Below are 25,308 nucleotides of genomic sequence, written 5' to 3' on the forward strand. Positions count from 1 at the left end.
CAGAATTTTAAGTTTGCATGTGCAGGTCAGGAGCACCCATCAGCTGACAGGAGCAGCACCATGGGTTCCTCTACCCAAATGAGCTCAAGTAAGCCAGGCTCAGACAGAAATCCCTGCCACAGGACTCAACACCTTCACGCTGAGTAAAATTCAGGAACCCACAGGAAAAGAAGGGGATCTATTAAGGTAAATTATTCATTGAGCTATTCACTTACATCTATAATTTATTTGCTACGAGACAAGGGGCCAGTCACTCCTTTGCAAAAGGCTGGCACAGGTTCAAGCATCAATTCGTTCCTACTGAAACCCTACTTTGAGATTGTACCAAAGATCTGACACTTTTGTTCTGGCTCTCTGCAGGAGAAGTTCTCACATGCAGTGATATAAAAATGTGGAAAGGAAATGTCAAACAGGTGGAAAGCTTTTTCTCTCTCTTTAGAGAAAAAAAAATGATTTAATATTTGCTGGCAGGACAAATGTACTTATTACTGCTGCTGACTCCGTAGCATTGAAATACATATGTAATAGTATTCACTAGTGTTAGAAAACATAGACAGATCTTTCTCTACTTATGTTTTACAGCTGCTTTGAAAGATGTGGCATCTACAGCTGCTTTGGGTGCAGTCCTCTGGCCACGCTGTCTGTTCCCCGCATGCTGTTCATCCCCCACACCACACATACCACGGTCTCCCATCGCATATTCATGTTAACGTCAGGCATTTTCTACACTACCACACACACCAACAAAAACTCTGGTGACAGAAGTATTTTCTTCAATGTTACCTTATATAGTAGGGCAAGAGGAGTTTAGTAGAAAATAAATGGCCTGAGAAAGAAATGAGTTGTTTGTAGCACAGGATTTTTCTTCCGCTTTCATAGAAAAGCAGAAAAGTGCTATAGGAACAGTGGTCTTGTCTGACTAGGCTTCATCAGGTGGCCACATTTTTACTTACTACAACAAAACTCCCAAATAAATATTTGTATGTATTCTGTGTGCATTGTTTGTTTAGGGGTTTTTGATTTTTCTGTTGTTGTGTGTTTTGTTTTGTTTTTTTTTAAATCCAGTGCAATAATGCCTGCAATAAATGCTTTCAAATTGCCTCTTCTGGAAGTCTGCCCTATGTCTTTAAAGTAACTATCCAGAAATACAGAGTTTGTTTGTATAAAAGTCTTCTGGGAAATCACTACTGCTCCTGATGGAGAATCCCAAATACTGCGATTCTAAGGCACAAGAGGCTATTTCTGAGATATTTTTATCCTCTAAAAATAAAAGAATATCCAGTTTTCTATAAGAAAAAAAGCCACTAGATGGAAATCCTCACATACAGTTATTTTTACTTATGTAATTATTTCCTTAAAGTCACTGGGACTATTCTGAAAGCAAGAATAACCAAATCACTCTATTTCCAATACTTTGGCATCAAACTACTGTAAAGCAGAAAACAAAGGTAACACAAAAAATTACCAGTGAGCTTACTTCATGTCAGTTGACTTCATATCATTAGTAGTGTTACAAAAAGTCCTGTGCAGTGCTAGAGCACCTTCTTTCCAGAGATTTTTAAAGCATTCTCAAGGTAGTGATGATCATAGCTTCAGCCCACCACTGCCTGGCAGAGACATGGAGAGGCAAGAGCTAGTGTTGAAGGCTGTGGTTCCCAAAGACTCCCTCTAACGCTAAGGGATACTGCCTCCCCAAACCAGGAGAAACATTTCCCATAGGAACCATGGGGTTAGGGAAGGAGGAGGAAGCAGCCCTGACTCTGGGCTGATGTTGGTTGCCGATAAATCTCTGTGTGCTCTCAGAGATCAGAATAAGGAGGTCAAGAAGTTGTTCCCTAGAAAGAAAATCTCCAGTTTCACAAGTGCAGCTCTTGATGTTGCAAAAAATCCCCACTGAAGCCACAGAAATTGCTTATGAAGCCAGGAATGGCTCCCTTTTATAAGTGCTTCCAATATCAGGCAGGTAAACATGGAAGAAAATCCATCAAGACTAGTGGGATGCTGCAGGCAAGGGGAAGGCATCCTTTCCAGAAGAAAGAAGTGCTCTGAGTGTACATTACCCACAGGTAAGAAAATTTCTGCCACTAATATATTGGGCCAGGGCCTTGGCTGGTGATGGCAGTGTCATTACAGCATCTCCAATTGTAGTTCCTGTTCCAGGGCTCAAGCTTTTTAAACTCATTTTATCTGGCAGATAAAATACCTTTAAAACACAGCGTAGTAAACACATTAGTCTCTTAAAATCCTCTGAACTTGCTAAATCACTTGTAATTAAGTAGCCTCCAGGCAATAGAAGCAAATCCTGTTTATTTTGAGGCATCATCAAAGAATATGACAGCACCATGTGACTGCAGGTAGGTCAGCCTAGAGTAGCACATTAACAAATACCCATGGCTGCCTTAATCCAAGGCAATCTGTGTAGCCAAGAGAGACACAAATCACTTAGAAACTGCTGGTCCTCAGCCTCCAACCTATGCCTCCTTTGTCATCTGTGGATATCTGTGAGAGAGGTGCTATTTCCAAACTGTATTCCCAAAATGCTTTCCAGTTTGGTGCATGTGGGAGAGATCATCAAAGCTGAAAGAACTCCAGCCTAGAAACTACTGGTTTACAAGGAATAGCTGGTAGTAGAAAAACCATGAAGCAAGTAAAAGCAAGTATCTCAACACAGGCACAAGAGAGGTGGATCCAATTTGTACATCTGGCCTGGGGCAGCTAATTGTCCAAGTGCAATCTGGACCCACACCTGTGAAAATCTGTGAGGGAAGGAGGAGTGGGTAGGTGACAGAGTAGCATTTAACAGAGCCCAGGAGGGCTCATTTTTGATGCCTGAACCTGTCTCAAGCACAAGATAAAGTGTCTGTCTCCTATGTCCCCTCTGGCTGACCCTCGATGCAGGTGTGTTATTCAGCCTGCTTGGGCACCCAGGTGAATCTCCATCCTCCATCATCATCCCTGCGCACAAAGGCTTGTCCTTGGTGGAAGGTGTGCGTTCTCACGTTGCGGTGAGGACTTAGAGATGTTGTGAAGGCCACTTCTGTTTTGTTGGGTGACAATTCACCAGTCAAATAAGGCAACCCATAGGCTGGGAGGGAGGAAACGCTTGGCACTGATGAGGAGACACATGGTGCTGAAGAAAACTGAGGAAGGAAGGGAGAGTCCTCACTGCATGGATGGGTACTGCTGTTAGCTGGGGGCACGTGGCTGCAGCTATACACTGCTGCCGCTCCTTCACTGTGGTCATAGTCTATTGCCTCACCAGGGCTCAGGCAGTATGTGTCTTTTCCAAGGTCTGAGGACAGGGCACTGTAGTTAGCTGAAGTTTCATCAATGGTGTTGACGTCTTTTAATCCTAAAGTCTGCAAGACCCAGCTGTCCACAGCAGGGCTGGCTTGTTCTTCACAGGCAGTGAATTCATTAAAGAGGTTCCTTCTAGCTTTGGAAGCATGAGGAGTTTCTTGAGGAACAAAGCAGTGGTCCTCTTTTAATCTCCTCTTGGTGCTTTTGAGAATAGCACAGGTTTTTTGGCTATGGCAGGATAGCAGTTTCTATTAAAAAAAATGAGGTGGAGAGAGAAGATTAAAATCTGAATTTCTAGTACCTGAAAGCAACATGTTTCTGATCTCAGATCTTAGATGGGTGAGATGGTTACTACTGTCCTTATAAAAGATGCTTTTTCTTCCACCCTGTGCTTAAACATATGGATATGCTTAACTATTTTGTGTCTTTACAGTTTCTGCAACAACCCAGTCCCTGAAAGAGAAGAATTTGACAATGTCAATAGAGCCTGCGCTTTGATCGCATTCTCACTCAGCACAGCGTGAAATGAGAGCTCCCGCCTGGCTGTACGGCACTCCTCTGTGCTGATGCTGCCAGCAGCATTTGGCAGGTGAGTGGGGTATGGGGGGGAATGTGGCAGCCTGACAGAGAGGGTGGATGCAAAGGTAAGTCAGACTGGGGCAGGTGTGATCCTGGACAGGGAGAGCTTGGAGCAGCAGACTGAGTGGCTCTGAGCTCTTTAATCCACCTCAGTTGCTGTTATCCCAGGATGAGAGCCCTTCAGGCATCCCAGGATGGGCAAAGAAAGGCAGGAATAACAAGGAAGCTCCCCAACATCTTGAATTGACTGCTCAGCCACCTCTCATGGCAGTTTCACACTGGAATCTCCTCCATGTGACATAGATGGGTGGCCATATCTCCCTGCTGTGCCCATTGAAGGAGACCTTTTCCACTGTCAGGAGCCAGGTCTTGGCATGGAAGGGAGGGGGCATGCCACACTGTCAGCTCGGAATAGGATGTAAAAGGAAAGTCTGCTATTTTTTACAGGCCTTTTTACCTCATGCCCAATCCACAGAGCTGAGTAAATAATTAATAGATTGGTTTCATGAGCAAGTCTGGAATAGTAAAAAATGTCTTTAAGTCGACACAAAACAATTTTCTTTATTTTGGAAGAGAGACAGAGAACCAAAATGTTTAATTAAAAAAAACCCTTCACATTTAGTTTAACAGAATGTTTCATCCAACCTGTAGTGTTTAATTTTGTATTTCACCTTTAAAAAAAACACGCAACTTTTTAATTAATAAGTTTGAAAAAAATTAGAAGATAGTATTCTAATATAAATGAATAAAACATACCATTGGAAGATGACAAAAGAAAACATAAACCAGAAAGCACCCAAAACATAAAAAAAGGAAAAATTAATCCTTATCGAAAGGGATAATGGACAAAACAGACACATTCAAGAAATACATGTTCACATTTGAACTTTTCACTGAAAAAAAGCTTTAGATGGAATAATTTTACCTTGCTTATAAACTTAACTTACTTATAGCTAACTTATTTGTAAACTAAACTTAATCATGCCATGGGCTACACTGTTTCCACAGTCAGAACCTGCTAGGATGTTATTCCTGGGGGAAACCATCACCTTAGACCCATGACCAGCAATCTGGGAGCTCTGTGGAGTTAAATAGATCTCACACCACAGGCTGTCTACACTCTTAGACTTTCCATGTATTTTAATGGCAGGTACTTATTCAACCCATTTCTTCTGCACACGTCTATACAACAGGTTTGAACACAATACCTTGGCTTTTTCTTCTAAACACTTAATCAGGGCAGAATTCAGGTATTGTCGGAGGTTATTATTTTCTTCATGTAACCTAGCAAGTTCCTCTTCCTTCTGAAGCAAAGTATCTTGGAGCTGTGGAATAGAGATATTGATGAATAGATGTTGACTCTGTAACTTAATAGCAATTGCCCTATGGTACAGGCTGCTTGGATTTGATGATCTGGGTGTTTGCTTTGTGAACTCAACCCACCCCCTCCAGCCTCTTGTCTCTGTAAATCTAAGTGGCATGACTGTTCAGTATTCACTTTTTACTTCCTTTATTCTTTAGCGAGTGTTTGAGAAGATTACTCTGAATAAACCTGTAACCGTGAAGTAATAACAGAAAAGAATTACAGGTAGTCCTGTGAACAGCCAGAAACCGTCATGAGCATGACAGCAGCTGCCGGATCTTCTGAGCAGCAGTAAGCATCCCTTTGCACCTCTTTCATTCCCATTTACAGTTGGCTGGTGGGGAAAAGGAGGAGGAGGAGCTGCAGACTAACAATTCATGGGGGTAGAGCGCAGAAGGAAGATGCAGCTGCCATTCTTTATGATACAGTAGTACTCAGTGATCCCTTCAATCCTGGACCCTATTGTGCCCATCCCAGTATATATACAGAGCTGAAACAATCCCTGGTCCTAAGAGCTGAACAGGTATGTTTTGATTTGCAGATGCCTAACACCTTTTCATGGGAAGTCTATGTATTTGCAGAGAGATTTTTGTCTCCTGATCATAGCTCTGGAGACTCTTTTAGCAGGACAAAAGATCTTCTGCCAAGGACCCTGGGCATCTGCTGACCACAGGCTGAAAAGCACAGATTTAAATGATTGAGGTAGAGCCAAAGAAAGAAGTACACTGATGTCTGGAATGAGGGTTTGATTCCAGGGATCTTGAAGTTAGTAAATTAATTTCCATCGACTTCACTGTGTCAAAATATCATTCCAAGTATTTGATCAGAGTGATCTGTCTGGGGTTCCTTCATCTAGGACTGTGCAGAGTTTCTCCTGCCCCTTGACGGGATTTACAAAAAAGGAAAGAAGAGAGAAAATGAAGTAACAAGGAAGTGCTTGTTGGTCAAAATTGTTGATCCTCCATGTAAGTAGGTAATTCTGGTGGAATCATTTCTCATGAAGTTAATCCTGGTGGACTCAGGAGGACACACGCTATGCATTTTTAGTCAACAACACGAGGCTCTGCATCATCAGAGCCTGAGGGACTCCCTGGTCGAGCCCCTGGTCTCCTCTAGCACCAAGGCAGCTGGTGCAATACGCTGTAAGAGGAGAGAGATGAATAGGGAGCCCCACAACAGTTGTTCCAGCTTCACGGGACAACATGGGGGAGACAAATACTTCAAGCAAGGAACAAAAACCATCCAAATAAATCGTTTTGCCACTGTTTGTTTCCCACATCCGTGCCAGCGAGAGGGAGACGTGGCATAAACCAACCCAGAAGGTGCGATACATGATACAAAGTTCAGGAACCTCGGGGGGAGAAACCGAGGTTGCTGGGGGGCGCGGAGCCTTTACCTGCTTGTTTCTGTAGAGCTGGGAGGACAGCTGGTCTCCCCGCCACGCCGCGTCCTGGGCACCGAGCTGCGGGGCGCAGAACTGGCCTGGGGGGAGCAGAGCCGAGGGGTTAGCCCGCTTCCTCGCCCAGCCCGGCTGCGGGACGGCGGCCGGGCCCCCTCCCCCGGCGGCGGTGGGAGCGCACTTACCCGGCGGCCGAGCCTCCCGCCGGCCCTGGCTGTGCTGCGGCGGCGGCTCCGCGGCGCAGACGGCCGCCCAAGTCTCCTTGGAAACCCCGGCGGGGGCGGACCAGGGGCAGGCGCAGCCCGGGCCCCCGGCGAGGTCCGGCTCTGGGCACGGCCGGCCGGTGCTCTGCGGAGGCAAGGGGCCGTGGCGACGGGGCGCTCGGCGGATGGTGTCCCCCCACCCCCGGGCTGCGGCGGGCCCCGAGGGGAGGCGGTGTCGGCCCTGCTCCGGCCCCGCCGCATCCCGGCGAGAAGCATCCCAGCGCTGTGGCTGGTCCCTGGTCCGCGGGGAAGCGCTCCCCTCCCGCCCCTGCCCCGGCTGGGGTTTGCTCAGGTACCTGTCGCAGGGGAGCCCCGCAGCCTCGGCCGCCTCTGCCAGGCGCCGCCTGCCCCCGTGGGAGCTCCCAGCCCTGGCCCGGCTGCCCGCTCTGTCCCCCCCCGCTCCCCGGGTGGCACCGCACCGCCCCCCTACCTCGGCTGAGCGCTGGGCAGCGCCGCCCCCGCCGCAGCCCCCCGCAGCCGAGGGGCTCCCAGCAGAGGTATGCCAGGAAGGTGGCTGGATTTCCTGCAATCCCGTGGGAAATACCAGGGTCCTGAGTAGGTTTAAGGTGAAGGGAGGACCCAGGCTGTCCTTGGCCAGTCCGTTCCTCCCACCTTCAGCTCTAAAGCAGCACAAAGCCAGCAGAGTCACCTCCAGGCTGCTCGCACTCCCTTCTGCCCCTGCAGTTCTGCAGGAGTCCTAGACCGCACAGTAGCAAAGCCTGGGGTTGTCTCTGGATTCACCCCTTTTCTGTCCTCTAAATAAACCCCATCTGCAGCAGCTCCAAATCTCTGCAAGACAACGGCAGAGCTTGGAGCCTCCAGCAGGGAATCTGCTCACCCATGGGAAGGCACAGCAGCAGAGGCTGCTCTTGCAGGTAGAGGAGAGCCCTCTTCTTTCCCCATCTTAAAGAGGGCACAAAACCTACTGCAAGCCCCCAAGGCAAAGAGACCAGCTTCTCCTTTTCTGCCTCCAGGTCGGGAGAAATGCAAAGAGCACTTACCATGTTAGTGGCAGAATGAAATGCAGGTCTTGGGAGCACGTTTCTGTTAAAGCCCCAGCGAGGTTTAAATGGCTCTGAAGGAGGGGGAGAGGGGGGAGACCGGGGAGGCGAGTTTAATCTAAAGGAGCTCCCAGTGACGCCTCAGAGCTCTCCTGAAACCCAGCAATCTGATTTGGTGTAAAGCTGTCAAACTTGTGACGTGAATAAACAGCAAACTTGCTGAAATCAAAGTCATTCTGGCCCCACAAATCAACACAAGGAAGGAGGGAAAAGAAAAGAAGGAGAGAGAGGGAAAAAAAAGCCTCCACACACTTCAGGACAGCACTGAACCGGTGTGTCTGAGTTTCACTCCAGAAAATGAGCAGGGATCCAGGGAAGCATCCCACATGTTCAGAGCAGGGCTGCTGGTGTTGCTGGTGAGTTTTTTGTTTTGTTTTGTTTTGTTTTGTTTTGTTTTCAAGCCTTGTTTGCCGTTGTAAAATCCAGCAGGAAGAAACAAGTTTGTCCAACATGCCTGGCTGAGGGAGTGGGTTTTCCACGCCTTCCCGGGGGTGTGTAGAAGCAAATATGATTCAGAGCACTTCTGTGGACAGTTCTGAGGAAGAAAGTGCAGGTTTCAGAACAATACAGTCTGCAGTGACAAGCTCCTGCAAATGTCTCACTTTATTGGGAATTCGTTTCCTGTCAAGCCCCACAATTCCAGGAGAAGATCTCAGGATATGAATGAGTTGTGAGGGATATAAGATTTATTGTCATACAGGGTAATGTTGCAAAAGCCATATGCAGGTGTGTGAAAGACAGAGATTGTCTTCATATGGTCACCTCTAATTCACATCAGATTTCCACAGCAATTAAAATCCATGGATAGACTTGAGTTTTTCCGAGGGAAAAAAAGAATCAAACCAAACAACTCCTCACTGAGGGTCTGTCTTTGAATACTGTAGGGGATGGTGGGAATAAAGCTAACAGCAGAGCAGTTGTTCAGCCAGGATCCTGCTTCCTGCCATGGCAGGGGCTGTTCAGGGAGGTAAGCTGACCTGCCTGCGGACACAATCTGCAGCCCACCGAGGGCAAGGCTGGGCCGAAGGCAGGCCAGGCTGGCATATGGGATGGTCTTTCTTTTCTCCCCTGGAGGATGCTCAGTGCTGTTACCCCATTAGCAAGACTCAGGGACAATACTAACCAAGAAGGCCATTTGCCGTCCATTCTTTTATTACTGTCATATTTTCTTAGGTTGCTGCCCAAAGTAAACTGGCAGCCATGCCAAATAAAATCACTGCCACCTCCCACTTTGATTGCGTTTTTTCCAACAGAGAGATTTTATAAAGGGTTCATGTTCCAAATCCACCCCACACCCAGCCTTGGGTCACCCTTTAGCCTTCCTAAACCGCAGCTCTACACGGTACATTTGGTAACTGCTGTGATAACCCACGTTCTTCAGGTGCCAGCCCCTCTCCTGCATGGCTGCGTGGAGTCCGGGGTGGGGGGGCGCATCTGTTGGCTAACAAGAAACACGAGTTCTATGAAACACTTCCAACGAGGACCGAGGCGCAGCACAGCCCTCCTTGGTTTGGTTTAGTCCCTTCGCCCTTTACTGGGCTGCCTCAGGGTGCTTCCCAGGGTGCTGTGGCAGCAGTGGTTCCCTCACCCCGGGCACGCACCCCAGGTGGAGACTGCCACCCTGGGGCCCGGCGGGTCAGTAACACGCTAGGGAAGGGCCCGGGGGAGGCAGGTAAAGCCGGGACAGGCCGCAGCCCACAGGCCGCCGGCACCTGGCAGGGGAGGCTCTAGGCCGGGCAGGCAGCTGGGCAGCCTCCGCAGGGCCGAGCGGCCAGGCAGGCAGCCCCAAGGCAGGCTGGAGGAGCCCTCAGGGCCCGGAGCAACCCCGTGCGAGGCGCAAGGGCTCCGCAGAGGCCGCCCAGTTCCGGCAGCCCCTCCGGATGCCGCGGCCTCGGCCTGAGGCCGCCCGAGACAGCCGCCATCTTGGGGCTGCCTCAGAGGCGCGGGAGCGCCGGGCCCGGCCATTGGGGGAGGCGAGCGGCCCCGGCGACGTCATCACCCCGCGCCCGCACCTGTCGCAGGGGGAGAAATGGTGGCTGCGGGGGGAAGCTTCGTCCTTCCCTCCCTCCTGCTTGGGCCGGGGCTGCCCTGCGCCTTCTTTCCCGGCCACATGGCCTCTCTCCTGGCGTCTGCAGGCAGCCTCGGGAGGTGCCTGCCTGGCCCTGGGTGGGGTGGAGGCAGGTGCAGAGGAGCCTGCAGTGGAGAGGCCTGGTGGGTGAAGGGAAGGGATCCCCTGTGCAAGGGGTGCTGGGATGCCCCTTGTAGCACCCCTGGGTCACCTCATAGCTCACCCCTCAGGGGACAGAGGGCAGCTACAGAGAGAGGAGACCTGAGTGTCTAAAAGCACGTTTAGGGAGGGACAAGTGAGCAATGTTTCCTGCCCACTTTGCGTGGGTGTGGGGAGAAGCATTGCGGGCTCACAGCTGCTCCCAGACAGGGCCCTTTGCCTCACACAATGGTGGTGGCTCTGTCCCTGCTTCCTCTTGGCAGAGCTCTGTATGCTCAGGCATGCTATGTGCCTCTGAGAAGCGGTGGGAGGAGTACGGGCACACTCTTGGAGTGAAAAGCAGGTATGAAGAAAACCTGTGGTCACTCCATTGTTGCTTCTGCAGAGCTGGTATCGTGTTGGTTTGGGTTTTGACAGTGCTTTGCTTTCTGAGTTGAAGGAGTTCATCTCAACGCACAGTACCATGGTTTCTATGGTGGGGAAGTGAAAGATGGTATGTGGGTAAGAGACCACCAAATACAGAGCCCAAGAGCCTCGTACGTTTGGGGAGGTAACTTTTGGGTGACTTTCTGTCAAGGAAAGACAATTGTCATTGGTGTAAGAGAGAAAACACTGATTTTGCAAAATTGTGCATGGATGTCACACACGATGATAGAAGAGCTTCAAGTAAAGGCAGCAATTACACATCAATGTGTAGTGTAAAGCAAAACCAAGTAACAATCATCTACTAATTCTTTTCCTCTTCATCTGAGACGGCTCCTCTCAGAGCTCTTACTGCTTGTTGTACTTAATGATGCACTTCTGTAATTGGAAATAAAGTTCAGGGATGAAATGTTTATCAAGACTACAGTATTGCTTCAGTGGAGATAGGATTTCACTTTGAGTGTCATAGCGGCTCTTTTTTGAGGTTTGAGAACACACTAACATGCATTGTGGTGTGTTAATTCCCATGTGTTCTTTGTATATATAGTTTTTTCTGTAATTTCTGTGATTTTTCTTGATAAATGACAGTGATGAAGCTAATACTTCAGATTAAAAACGAAGACAAACAACAAACTTGGATTTTTTTGGTTTAACTCATTTTTATGGAGAAATGGCCCTGAAATTGCATTTGGACCATTGTTAACGGGCTCTCAGAAGAGATGGCACACAGAAGAAAAATAATATTTACAAATAGTTTAATTAAACTTTTATAGCGGACTTACTACAGTGTGTGTTACTTTTCATGCTAACACCTGCACGGGTGTCCAGACCCACCCCAAATCCTCTTCACTTATTCTGCCGTATTGCTGCTAGATTGCTTCTTATCACTCTGAAGAATGGTTAGTATATCAGTGGCAAAATAGGGGCTCACTCCAGACATTAACCTATAGTCAGGTACATACAGGTATCTGGCACTTGCATGAATCTCTCATGGTGTTTGTGAACTAAAGGTGTGATTAGTTAAGACTGATGAGACTAATTTGCAAGAATGCTTCTGAATGGAAATGTATGCAGATACAGGTTCTGGTTGTTCTCTGATCAGTCTTCCTTCTTCAACACAGGACTAAAAGGCACTTCCCAAATCCAGTCCCCCTGCTGTTGAGACATTCTTAAACTTTTCAATCTCCTTCTTAAAACTAATTAGGTTATTTTCCTTATGTTATTCCCACTGTGAGGCTACACCATACTCTGAGCTCTGATGGCTAGACACTTTCTAGTTTCCAGTCTGAATGTATTCATAGCAGGTATAATCCCTTTTGTCCTTGTGCCAAACTCTTGCTTTAGTTTAGACACTTCTTCTCCCTTGTAGTGTTTTGCCTTGATGTCTTCACAGAGCGCTGCCACAAAGGTCAAATAAGGCAGGTTCTTTTACAGTCTTCCCCTAACATAAACACTGCAGGAACCCATCTCAGAGAATATTGCATTTGACATTGACCTGTTTTTCAGATGGATGACCAAAATTACTTGGTCTGCTGTGTAATGCACCACTGTTTTAGAGAAAAGCATTGGCAAATCTTTATCTCTTTTATCTCTTCCTGGTACATTTTAGGGTAATGTTTACTTTTTCCATCACTTTCACACCAGTTCCTAGTTTTGAAATCATTGTCAGCTGGCAGTAAATACACCTGTGGACTTCATTTGCTGTAAAAGGCAGTTAGTCAAACTGAGGTTTCAGTGCTGTTGGGCTTCAGTTCTCCTGTACTGATACTGTCTAGTACTGTGGAGTTTCGCAAGTATTTAGGAGCAAACAAATTAAAAAGATGACTTCAAGATGGAAAAGTTGTAATAGACCTTTCTGGGTTTACCTGCAGTTTCTCACAGCAAGAGTGGTGAGTCAATGGATAGAGGCTATCCTACCTGGGCACAATTCTTGTGATGGCTTCGACACTTTCTTCTGATTTGAAATGAGGGCACACAGTGCATTTAGGTATATGTGATTTTGTTTCTGTGTTTTCTGGTATACACTGGATGAGATTTATCCCTGATAGATCCCTAGAAGGGAATTTGGTATTACTAGTGCTTAATTGTCTGTGTTCAGAAAAAGGTTGGTTTTTTTCAAGGAAATAAGTCGCATTTTAGCAGCAGTATGGAAAAGAAGAACATTTTATAGTGGTCTAGAAACCGAATTTGAGTAATGGATATTATCTGATGGATTTGTATATGTGTGGTACTACTTAGTCTCAAATTAAATAATGAAAATCCAAACTAATATCTATAACATTTGGTTAATCTTGAATTGCTTTGAAACTACCTAGGGACTTTTAGAAAGTGTCTTAAGGTGCTGAGAAGTTATATGCCTCTAGATTTGTGGTCATCTTCCACATTTATCCTCTGGGTAGCAACTGTGCAAGGAGCTCGTTATCTCCCTATGCAGACATTAAGATTTTGAAGGGATGTTCTTTATTGGATGTGATAAATTTTGAACTGGAAAATCACATTACAGTCACATCGTATTTTCTTGTAAAAATGGAGTTCCATGGATTTCCAGCCGCGCTTTGGGTTTATCTGAAAAAGTTGAAGTTTTTATACATAAGTAATGACCCTTTTATGTATAGAATATCTTTGCAGATGAAACATGCAAGGAGCATGTTTGAATAATGTGTGGTATGTATGTGCACTATTTGTTCTGTGCACAAGTGCTCACGCATCTGTCATTACCCCTGTTCTGTTAACAGCAAATCTTGGTCCTCTCCTGTGGATGTAACTGTTGTTTCACAAGGGACAGAAGATCCCTGCTTTGAAGAGAGATCTGTTAGGTAAAGCACAGTCAACTACTTATGAAGATTTAGGACTAGAAGGCACTTCTGGGTCGTCTTTTCCCATCTCCTGCTTTAGTTTGGCAGTCAGTTCATAAAACTTTAACGGCAGCCCCCCAGTGCTTTCTCTTGTGACACTGGTACTGCTCCTTGACTGTTCAAAATGTTACTCTAATTTCTGATCTAAATTTATTCATGGAGATTTGTGGCTTTTGTGCCATTTTTGGACTTAAGCTTTTTTTTTTTTTTCTTCCCAGCCCCTGTGCTTGCTATTTTGCTGTGCTTATAAACAACAATCTATGCCAGTTTTGTGTAATGGTTTTTCTATTTTCCTGACCATCTGAGAAGCACTTAACACAGCTTTAGTAGATAGACCTTGTTTTTCGTCAGTGTGGGTGACCATTTATTTTTTCACAGCCCTCTAGATTGCAGCTCATTACACCCCAGGTAATGAGGAATCATCTCCTGAAATGGAAAAACAAATGGAAAAAGTGCTGGTTTTATGTACCACACAGTATATTTATAGAATTCACTACTACAGAATATCATTGAGAGCGAGAGCATTGTGGTATTAAAATAAATAGAATATTGCTTTTTATCATTCTGGAGTTTTCTTTTGAATGTTTTCATTAATTCTACTGCGTATATTGATCTTCTGTCTGAAGAGGACACTAATTGCACTGGTTCAGTGTCCTATAGGCATGTGCTCTTTCCTTTTGAGTGGCTGGAATTGTACCATAAAAAAAATGAGTTCCTAAAGAGGTACAGGTCTCAGGTCTGGCTTTTGATAAGCTGATGGCTTCTCCTGAAAACTACAGGTGGGAATCTGTCACTGTTGCCAATCTGATTGGCGTATGGAAGAGAAATATGTTGTACCCCTGGGTCTGATGTTATGCAGTTTTATAGCAGCACTTGTTCTGAGGTTTCAGACCTCACGTTTGTCACCCATTTACTGTATAGACCCAAGTCAGTCTCTGCTTCCTTGTGTTTCATTTCCTCATCTATCAATCAGGAGTGGTGCATCTGCTTAGATGTTACATTTGTGTAAGCAAAAGTGTACTCGCGTAGCCCCTGGCCAAATGAGTCCCTTTGTTCTTGGCTGTGACCACTAGGCTCCACAAGAGCCATATTAGTTGTGAACAGAAAACTTTTCATGAGTTTTGGGGGCTAATTGGATGGGATTTTTAACATAAACCTTGATGTAGTTTTGGAACTGAAGTCTGTTCTTGGTCTGGCATCAGCAGCACGCTACTTCCGTGTTGATGTTCCTCCATCCAGAGGTTACCACTGAACTAAGTTGCCATGCTGCAGCTAAGTAATGTTTTCATCACAGAAGAGTGATTCAGCGGTGTAAACAAATGCACTGAGGTAGTCCCATGATTAAATGACAGATGATAGAAACAGTTTCTCTTGACTGTGAGTGTTGGCCATCATGGTTTGGGGGAAGTTGCTGAGTCTACAAGAGAAAGACTGGTGTGCTGAAAAGCATGTTTTTCTCCATGGTGTTTTCTATTGAAGTCAAACTATTTTGCAGGGAGACCTGCCAGAAAAGCTTAGCTCATGGGTTCCATCCAAATTGGGATGAATTTTTATGGGACCAGATGCGAAGCTAAATGGGGCCTCGTGTCTAATCGGGCACTGATGCGTGCATCTGCCTGCTTCATAACCTAACCTGTGAGCTCCTCCAGTGTGCACCGTGCTGCCAATACCTATGTACTGGGCTTCACCTATTTAATAGTGCTTTTCCTCTTGGCTGGTGCTCAGGAGTTGGCAGCCTGGCTCCCCTCCATCTCTCCTTTCTTGGCTGGCAGTTGGGAGGTTTGGCAGAGATCTCTGATCTGAGTAAATATATGTGAGGGCATCTCTTCATTGCAGAGCTGTATGGCATTGCCTTCCCTAATCAATAATGAAAGAAAGATCCCAGGATGTGTGGAAATGTGTTGGGGGTCAGAAGGTGAAGGATGTTGTTGTCACGAGCTGAGAAAGATGTCAGGGTTTTTGTGCACACTGTTCAAAGGCTGAGTTAAAACAGTAAGTCACTAGGGAGATATTCTACTAAAACAACTCTGTCTGGATACATAAAATCTCCAGTTCCTAGTCCATGCAGGTAGTGTTCGATGAACTGGTGATGAAAAGGAATTAGTTGGCTGGTAATTCATCTAAAAGATTGGCAGAGGATTTTTACAGGCTTACACAGAGCTGGCTGGAGACAATAATCTCTTTTCTCGAAGAATGCTGAGGTCCTGACGCCCAGCTCGTTGGAATGAAACCTGAATGCTTTTTAATTCTCTGTGAGAGATTTTTTTTCCCTCTTTGGTTTTTGTTTTTAGGAAGGAACAAAATGTTTCATTGTGATTTTGTCAATGATTTTGATATAATGGACTAAAAGAGTAAATGTCTTCCAAATCCCAAAGCCTTTTAAAAGAAGAATTCCATTCAAAACACATCAGAGCTGTTTTCTCCCCTGAATTTTTGCTGAAATTTCATTTTAAGCAAAAGTTTACGCACTTCAATGACAGCATGGGTTCCCTCGCAGCAATGATGTGCAGTGGAGAATAACTACAAACTTTTTTTTTTTGTCCAGTTGTACTTTATGGTATCCTGGAGGTGAAAGGGGTGGGGGGGGAGGTTTGCATCCACTTGGCAGCCTTGTACTTGCCAAAGCAGTGTAAAAAGGCCTCAGAGTGAATAAGAAACCAGAGAAATCTTTGGGTTTTTAACTGCCCCTGGATGAGAGAGCAGGATTCATCGATGCCTTACTGTAATTTTACACTTGTGCAATCCCATTGCAAACTGTAATAGTACAGCAGGGAAAGAAAAAAGAGGTTAGTACAGTGCAACAGAGCAGGCTTCAGAGAGGAAGGTCTAGGTTCTTGTGTTCTAGTGTCCCGATAGGACTGGAAGGAACAGAGACTTAAATGGCAGCTACTGAGTTGCCCAAAAGCTCTAATGGGTTCCGTTTCATCTTTTCTCTCTTTCTGGTCAGACAAAAATGAGACCTCTTGCCATCCACAGATTCCCCCAATGACTGATCTGTCATCTGTGGCTAGCCCTGAAGTTCAGCAGCCTCCTGACATGCATGTTGGGACCCTTATTGGCTGTGGTCACTGTTCACTGACCTCCCTCGTAGAGGTGGGAAGTGTAGTGTTGTTTGAAAAGTCACGGGTTCAGCTGAAGTGAACCAGTTTAATCTCAGATGCTACTATTAGCTGTTGGATGTTGTTTTGCGATTCCTCAAATTTGAAGGGAGTTTGTGTTTAGTAATAGGGCTTAGACCTATCTGTAGTCTTCAGCATCCAGGAGATACGAGTCTACAAGGAAGAGTCTGGTCAAGCCCACCTGGTGCATCAGGCATAAAGGAGCTGTCACCCTGCAGAACAAAATACTTCACTGGGAAACTGAGAGGCTTGACAGTGCTCATTTCTGGGTCAGCTACTGGCTTGGAAGGTGGCCTTCAACAGTTCACTTTTATCTCTTTGTATACCAAATTTGTGATGAGGAAGATACTATGTTAGATGTTCTGACCGAGGAATAGCCCTCAGTGCTAGACCAGTAAGTGCTGGTATTTTTATTTTCAAGAGTATCACTGATTATAGACTTTATTCTTTCAAAGATGTGGTTTGGTACTGTGAAGTAGGAGGGATGGTTTATTGGTGAAAATGTTTTGGTTTTCACTCATTCCTGGATGTCGGTGTGTTTTCTAGAAACGTGCAGTAGGTGGACACTAGAGGGCTTGCTAACATCCCTCCCTCTGGTCCCACCAATGCAGATCTAGGAGGTTGTTCAGCCGAGTAAATCAGGGAGCCTTCATGCAGGTTCTTGCAATTGTGTTTTAAGTTTTGGGAGGAGGAACTGAACAGTATAGAGGCATAAGGCTCTGCTCCCCCTCTATCTCAGGTGGCATTGTGTAAGAAAATTCTGGTATTTCCAAATACTAAAGCTGGGAAAAGACTAGTTTGTGGTTGGGACAGCCTGGGAGCAGTAGGCAATCATCTTTCATTTACTCACTGAGCACAGTTATTCACCAGATTATTTCCATTAATAAGTTCAGGTCCGTAGTTGTTTGTTTGTTCTTTTTTTCCCCCTCATAGCTTATACTCTTTCACCAGCATTTTCCAAATCCAGAAGACTTGGTTAATTTTGTCTAATGATGTAAGTCTGTGTATTTGCCATCACTGGAACAATGTTGCTGTCAGCCTGTTTTTTGAATCAAAATGAAAAAAGCTCTTTTTTTAATACTAAAATCAGTATTTTCTGTGTAAAGAGTTAAAATAATGTAAATCATACTCCTTGAGTCTTGAGACAAGCTATAGAATAATATTCTTTTTTTCACATGTTTGCCGCCTCTTAGATTTACCATAGTTTGAATTTTAAAGGGTTGGGTGGTTTTGTTTTGTTTTGTTTTATCTCATCTCTGAGACCTTTTAAGGTAATGTTCTTAGGTAATTGTGTAAATATAGTCCCAGAAACTTGCGCCGTAAGACAACTCTTTAATATTCTGGAATATCTCTACTATAGAAAAAAAACCACCACAGCATGGAGGTAGCACAGAGCTGTGTACTCAGATGCTGCAAACTTAATTTCTAAAATTAGGTTCTGAAGTGTATATTTTGATAATGATTAAAGATTTAGTAACTTCCTTTCAGTCATGTTCTGAAAAAAAAACTTCATGAAAGTCCATTTTTGCATTTCACTGAACTGTCTTCTGAAGCTATTAGCAGTTGCTATTAAAGACTTCACCTAACAGTTCATTTATAAATGCCATTGAAAAAACAAACAAATCGATTTTTGTGGTTTTATATCAGGATCTCAGCTTCCATTTAAACATCATTTTCTTAGGGTCTGCAACTAGTGATTACTCTTTCTTTGCGAGTGTGGTGTTAATATTGCCCATATACAGCTGCTGTATTAATATAGTCATTTGGCCATGTTCCCCCTGATATACCTGCTGAGCTATCATTCAAACCGAGCAGGGTGGAGATGCCAAGCCATCCCTTCCTGAAAGGAGTTCATCAGTGGTCAGGTACTCTTGAGATAGTGGCATCCATATGCCTTCTAAAGGCATCCACATGCCTTCCAAACTCTATGAACCAGATAATTTTATTCTTCCCCAGAGAAAAATGAAATTCATGTTTATCACTGAAGAGCAACCAGACAGGAAAGCAGAACATGCGCGGCTGAAATGTGCATGCGTATGAGCTGAATGAAATTTCTTGAGCATGGGAGTTTGGCTATGATAATCATGTTTAATGTATGTATTGGTTGTTATTTCTGTTTGGGGTTTTGTTTTGTTTTCCCTAAAGGGGTGAGGGGACTTTGGCAAGGCTGCTTAACGTCAAACATAAAGATCAGGGAACTCCGTTAAAATCAATGGTGTCTCTTTTATCTTCTCGTGGTTTTTTAGAAGTCTGATTTTTTAATTATGTCCAGGTTTTTAAAACTCAACCTTTTTCAGAAAAATGTTCTGTTTGATTTTAATTCTGGTGTGTCAGTGAAAGAAGAGATCGTGTTAGAGAAAGAATCAGTAGTGGTGAGGTGGCAATGGGAAGCAGTGAAGAAAAAAATTCTACAATAATTAGTTTCCCCTTTCTTGGACTGAACTGGAAATTTCAGTTAATAGATTTGACAGATGATCTAAAATTTAGAACAGTTCTGCTAAAATTGTGTAGGAGACATCTATAGGTTTGGGGTTTTTTTTTTGGCTTTTTTAATGCATAAAAATGAAGTAAAGAGCCTCCTAGTAAAGAGGGAATACTCAAGACCAGGGCTCCAACCTATCAGTTAAAGCACCTATCTGGGAGAGAGGGACTGGGCTTTCATTTCTGCACTAGCAGCAGTGCATTTAAATGTTTACTGTAAAATCCAAAACAGTGCTGGAAGCAAGACACAAGAGTGTTTGGTTACTGCCCCCCACCCCCCCGGGGAGCTGTATGCTGACCACTGGGCTATGAAGTTATTCTTGCTTTCTTTTTGCTGTAAAGAGTCTTGAATTCCTTTCTCCATATCCTCTGCAAGAGACTTGAGGCATGCCTGTGGCTTTGTGGCTAGGAGCACTCCTGAATCCTGAAAAGGTGGTTGTGGAGTTGAACCTTTCCAAGATTAGGCAGTAGCTTCCAAGACTTTTCAGAAGTACCGGCTGGACTTGTCATCGCATCCTGCATACAGTCTTTTCTGGGGTTTGCCTGAGCCTCAGTTGCCCCTCAAGGATGATTGATTGATTAGATTTCATAGGATTTGTGTGGGCACATACACAGTAGAGAAGTGAACAGACAAATCCGAGCAGCTCCATTGCAGAGGAGGAGGCGGCAGCAAAGTCGCTCTTCAGTGTTGGAGAGTAGGCTGAGAAGAAGAGAGAAGCCTGCTAGCAAGAGCAGCCAGTTTCTCCTGCAAAGGAGACTAGAGGGGCCAGGGCAACAGCAGATTTTCTCAGAGGAGGGAGCAGTTATGGGAGTCGGCAAGAAAGCGGGTGGGCTAAGCACGGCAGTGAAGCCGCCTGGAAAGACTGCTGAAGGGCCAGGGCTGGTGGAGATGAGAGGCTGGTGCAGAAAGAGCAGAAGCAGGGGAAAGGAATTCTTTTACAGCTGCATCTCACAGGCTCCATCAGCCCTAAGAGGACAATAGCACTTCTTCCACATTAAAGGAACAACTTTTCAAATGCATCTGTAACCACATAAAATTTGCTTCTGGGAGCACTGCAAACACAGACTTTGTTTCGGTGAAACCTTGAGGGAGGTGGAATGATTGCACTAGCAGGTAACTACCAGCATTTTGGCATTTAGTTGTCGGTGATATTCAGGTTGCCTGAGTAACTCTGTAGTCCATGGAGGTGTGAGGACCTTAGGATAGGCAGGCTCTGGATTCAAGTGTTGTGGACTGCTTTCTAGAAGTCTCCAGGACTCTCTATTGCCTGTAGGGAGCCTGGCTTAATACCAGACAGTGTGACTACTGCCATGTGCTTTCCCAAACCAGGGGAGTATCTGATCTCGGTCTGGTATCAACAAACTGAAAACACAAGAACTTTTTTAGTGTGACATACCTAGGTCTGGACCATCACTGGGCCTGTTCTAACTTGCTCTTTTCACTCATGTTTAAAATAAAAAATAAAAACAATGGGATTTTGTTTGTTTTTTGTTTTTGGTTTTTTTTTTAATAACTGCATCTCCTGAGGCTCAGAGTGGAGCAGTGAGCACAGATGACCACCACGTACTCTGCTGGAGACTGGGTTGTTCACAAGATATACCCTAGTCATGCCACTATTTGCTCAAGTACGCAGTTGAACGTGGTGCTATGTGCAGCACACTCACCTTGAGATGGTGTTTCCAGCCAGCCTGTCTCACTCTGGCGCTGTTGGCTCTTGCTCCGCTTTACCCACTATCTAGGCTGTTATTTAACAATATGTTTGACTGGTTTAAAAACAATTATATCACTGGGTCCTCCCTCCAGCCTGTAACAAGAAACCTTCTACCACGGCACTGGGGAATAAGAGGCAGAATGGCTTTGAAAGTTAATGTGCTGCCAACAGCTAGCCTTGCAGCAATGGGTTAAGTGGGGCCATCCCTGTAGACTGTCACTCACCAGACTTTTTTTTTTTTTTTTTTGAGTTGACCTGCTAGGATTTTTCCCTTTCCTCCCCACCCCTTCCTCTTCTCTTCTCTTTCTTTCTCTTTATTCTTTTTCTCAACTCTCTTTTGATTTCATGCTGGCTTTTTAAATTGAGGATAAAGTTAATTCACCACACAATGCCGCAGCTGGAATGAAATACGGCCAGTCGCCCGTGTGGAGGGGAGGGCTCCATGCTGGCTGGGGGTGGCTCGTTGCATCTCCTAAGGCCACTACGGGCTGTCACTGTTTTATTGATAGTGCCTCTAGCGACAAAGCAAGAAGTTAACTAATTATGAACATATGGTTCAGCTCATGCTTGACTCTGCAGCCGACTTATTAGCCTGGAGCTGCCTAGGTGTTCAGAAGCAGGAGAAGAGGAAAGTTTTGGGTGGAAGGTGTGGTCCAAAGTCCCACTGACAAGCCAGAGGGAGACTTGATTGATCCTAATCTATTCTTTTTGTTAGGAGGCAGCATGCTGCTGTCAGGAACAGCTTGGTAATAACAGATTTGTGGCCTCTAAGTCCTTGTGGTTATAGTCAGCACGTGACACTCGGTCGGCTCCTTGCATGCTCTGTACTTAATTGGTCTCAATGATCGGGTCTGAAATGAGACGGTAGTTCAAGGTGCAACACATGCTATACCTGAAATTGCAGCCTGTGAGCTGCCGCACAGATGTCGGCTTTTTACCAGTGGGCTTACCACTGGGGACCCGGAGGGTCCGTACAGAAAGGGACAAGGGACGTCTGAGAGGACCCTGCAGATTTTCAGTGCTTAACATGGAATTAATTAGAGGAAAATTTAGAGAGAGAGTGTGACTGGTAGAGGAACAAGGGAGAGACACACAGAACTTGTTAGGAAGTTCATCAAGGTGGATTGCAATTTTGTCTGCATTGAGTGGTCAGCATGTATAGTCTGGACACAAGAGAGTATTTAATGGGAATTGATACCAGCTAAAGGGGGGAGGAGGGTGTCTCTTTCTGTCCATCTGTTGGTCTTTCACAAGTGAATTGGGCTGTGCCACAGGATTCAAAACAGTGTAGTTAGAGGCTATTTTTTTGCATGGGCATACATGGTCTCCAGGAAGAGTGGGCTTATTGGTGTCTGGACTTTTAAAACACTTTTAGGGTTCTTATAGTTTGCTTAACTGGAAATGCTGAGCATAGAAAGATAGCAATTTTAATAACAGGCAGCAGAAAGAACTCCAGGGATGAATGATTTGACACAGCTGATGAACGGGTTATTTTATGACTATCTAGACAAAGCAAAAGTGGGCAGAGAAGGCTATCTGTATGCTGGGGTGCATTAGCAAGGCCACAGTCAGCCAGTTGAGAGATGTTTAATGATCTCTACTAGGCATTGGTGAAGCTGCGTCTGAAGTACTGCATCTAGTTTTGGTCTTCACAGTGCAAGAAAGTTGTTGGCAAACTGGAGAATCTAGTAGGAGGGCCCTTGAACTGGTCAGGAGGCTGGAGGACATGAGGGCAAGGGAGCTGGATTTGCTTAGCTTGGAGAAGAGGGCTAAGGGAGTCTGATGGCAGTCTTCCACTGCCATGGGGAAGTATAGAGAAGACAGAGGCCAACTATTCTCAGACACACACAGTGAAAGGACTTGGAGTGGTCAAAAGCTGGGACAAGTTATATTCCAACTAGGTATGAGGGGAGAGGAACAAAAAAAAAAAAAAGAAAAAAAACCAAACCCAAACATGATAAGCTAGAGAGGTTATGGAATCACTGTTCCTGGAGGTTTTCATAACTTGCCTGGGCTGGGTCCTGAGCAGCATGATCTAAATTTGAAAAGGACCCTTAATTTTTCTGTGACCAGGCTGCAGCTGGAGCACAGCCCAGGGTCTGGGACAGAGTGACATAGCTCACATTCTGTCATGCACTGCTGTGCTGGCTGGCTTGTGGCGCTGGTGTCATACCACGATGCACATGGCAATTATCGTTGTTGCTCCTATAATGTAATGAGTTAGAACAGTTAATTAGTGGGTAAAGTCAATCTGTACACAACAGTTTGGAATATAATTCACCCAGATACAGCAACAGCTTGCTTAGCAGAGGCTGTGCTTTAACCTGTGGTTAGCTGGTTAGAGCAGAAATGACTTTTGAGGCTAAATAAGTGCCTGTCCCTCAGCTATTTCTTATCACCTCCTGTGAGAGGATGCTACAGCTGCAGGTGAGTTGGGGACCAGAATGTGAGAGGCCCTCATGAGACCTCACGCTGCTGGTGAAGGTGGTTTGAGCTCACCGGGCTGACTGCACTGCTTCAGGTTGGAAGCACCAATGTAACTTGTAGTACAGATTCAGGGTATTGAGATGTTAATCTCTAGTTAACAGTCATCTAGAGGAGGTGGATGGATAAATTCTCAGTCTGTTAAAGCTGCTCTCACAATAGATTTCTGACCAAAGCCTTGCTTTGTGTTTGCCTGTGGGGACCTTCTCTGGCTGAAAGCTTTGCCTGCTATGTAACCAAACAGGAATAGTTACTTCTTACTGAGATCCCTGTGTCAGCATCTCTGTTGTGATATATACGTTAGACAAAGAACTGAGACTAAATCTTCAGGCTTAAATGCTTAATAAATTCTCATTTGTATTACTAATAGTGTGAGAGAGAGATCTTAAGCCGAGTATAACACCTTATAAGTGTGTCTGCATGGTGCAAAGCAGCTTTGGAGGAAATAAGAACCAGGATTTGGTGCTTCCCTGTTTCTTTTGGGATCCATCTTTGCTCTGTTCTTTATCCAGTGAAGCAGTGTGGAACAGTGGAGACCTTCTCAAGGCAGTGTCAACATTCCTCACTGCAAAAAAAAAAAAAACCAAAAAAAACCAAACAAACCAAAACAAAAACCAAACTACTGCTTTTGTTTGTAGCAAGTGCAGGTTATTTCAAAAGATGAGACCATGTTCATGAAAATTCAAAGGAATTGGGTTCAGATTTGAAAGTGTCTGGTTCAGTTGGTGGTTTTATACCTAACTCGGAAAGGGAGCTGCGGGTGAAGATAAGGATTTAGATAGTGATCCAAAAATCCTGTAAATACTCAGGCACACATGAATTTGAAGTCCAATTTCAGACTTGCTGCCAGGGAGATCTCCTAGCTGCCAAGTTAGGAGGAGCTTTTCTCACTTCAATTTGAAGCTGTTGCTCCAGGGAAGACCTGTATCTGAGTAGGAACAGTTATTTGGTTTAGCTGGTGCCAAATGGAAACTGGGTAGCGGTGATCATAGTTTTCTGGGCACCTTATTTCCTCTGGAGTTGGCTGAAAGGGGAAAAAATCTAAGCAGAACTCGTAGTGCCAACAAATGAGACCAGCACATACAGATCAAAGGCAGAGACACTCTGTAGTGAGTCCCTGCAAAGTAAAAACCTGTGTTTTCTGCAAGTATCAGACTGTGTGGGGGACTTGGAGCTTCTTTGCTATGTGAGTTAATAAAATGACTTATCTCCTGGTGCAGGTGTTGCACAAACATTGCTATACCTATAATTCTATACTCAAAAGCCTATTTTTTTTGTCTGAGAGAGCTTTACATCGCTATGGACAAACTCTTGGGGTGTGTTCCTGTACAGAATTCAATAATATTTCACTGTCTGCTAGTTTCCTTTGGCTTCCCAGCTGAAACCCAGATCCATGTCACGATGCTCCTGTTTTGATACCAATTGCTGCTCCCTTTCCTGCCAAACGCAGATGTAGCCATTAGGATGACTTGCATCCTGCTGCAAGCAATATGTCCGATCTTTACCCTACAAAGGTATTGTTTAAAGGGCTCTGAAGGTTTTGAACAAACTGGCCTGGCAGGGGAACTTTCAACTTCCCCTCCCTTATGGGCGCAACAGCCTGTGTTTGTAAACAGAGCCTTAGAGGAGTAGTGGGAGCCACTAGAGGACAGTCAGCTAGTTAATTGGATGTCAGCTCCCTGCCGGGGATGGAGGCTAATGAGTCATCCTGCATAAAGAGAATGGCCCTGAGAGAAAGGCAAAGAATTGGACAGCAATAATCACATCTACAGAGAAGCCCAGAGCCCGCCTGTTGGGATAAAGGCAGAGCAGCATTTGGGGACAGAGGGCTTCCCTGTTTGGATTTCGTTAAACAGAGATTAAGCAGGTTCTGAATTTGTAAAGTTGAGATATTATTACTGGTGCGTGTGTTTAAACATGTGCTCACACGTACGGGCAATGGTCTAGTACACAATATAAACACTTTCAGTCCCTATATTTTGGTTGTCTTTTGTTTTCTGAAAAATACGTAATCATCTTTTAAAAGTAAAGAAATCAAAATG

General features: G+C 45.1%; 2 protein-coding genes across 5 annotated transcripts in view; one reads left to right on the forward strand and one right to left on the reverse strand.

The window, feature by feature from the left end:
- Positions 1-2,291: 2,291 nt before the first annotated feature.
- GMNC (geminin coiled-coil domain containing) lies at positions 2,292-7,908 on the reverse strand. Its single transcript, XM_087739718.1, has 5 exons — positions 7,831-7,908; positions 6,827-6,989; positions 6,639-6,724; positions 5,088-5,204; positions 2,292-3,548 (listed from the first exon to the last, which is right to left on the reverse strand). Exons 1-5 carry the CDS (start codon positions 7,906-7,908, stop codon positions 2,904-2,906), a joined length of 1,089 nt encoding a protein of 362 aa, XP_087595844.1. The 3' UTR covers positions 2,292-2,903.
- Positions 7,909-12,376: 4,468 nt separating this feature from the next.
- The window catches only part of OSTN (osteocrin), a 115,962-nt gene continuing 103,030 nt past the window's right edge, over positions 12,377-25,308 (forward strand). For 2 of the 4 annotated variants that reach the window (XR_015700515.1, XM_087739710.1), the window contains exon 1: positions 12,384-12,504. Coding sequence is in view for 2 of the 4 variants with exons in the window: in XM_087739710.1 (XP_087595836.1) it covers positions 12,436-12,504 (69 nt within the window). In the remaining 2 variants the exon portion in view is untranslated. Of the gene's footprint in view, positions 12,505-25,308 lie in introns of all 4 variants that reach the window. The other 2 variants (XM_087739715.1, XM_087739711.1) reach the window with 2 other exon arrangements.

Source organism: Nipponia nippon, unplaced genomic scaffold, assembly GCF_047370975.1.
Source record: "Nipponia nippon isolate SJK-2023a ecotype South Korea unplaced genomic scaffold, ASM4737097v1 scaffold_7, whole genome shotgun sequence".
Lineage (NCBI taxonomy): Eukaryota > Metazoa > Chordata > Aves > Pelecaniformes > Threskiornithidae > Nipponia > Nipponia nippon.

Excerpts from the sequence above, each read along its gene's own strand:
- GMNC (XM_087739718.1), bottom strand. The coding sequence starts at position 7,908 with ATGGTAAGTGCTCTTTGCATTTCTCCCGACCTGGAGGCAGAAAAGGAG. Across the intron at positions 6,725-6,826 it reads GCGGGAGGCTCGGCCGCCGG|GCCAGTTCTGCGCCCCGCAG; the intron begins GTAAGTGCGCTC and ends TGCTCCCCCCAG. Across the intron at positions 5,205-6,638 it reads AGCTCTACAGAAACAAGCAG|CTCCAAGATACTTTGCTTCA; the intron begins GTAAAGGCTCCG and ends TCTATTCCACAG.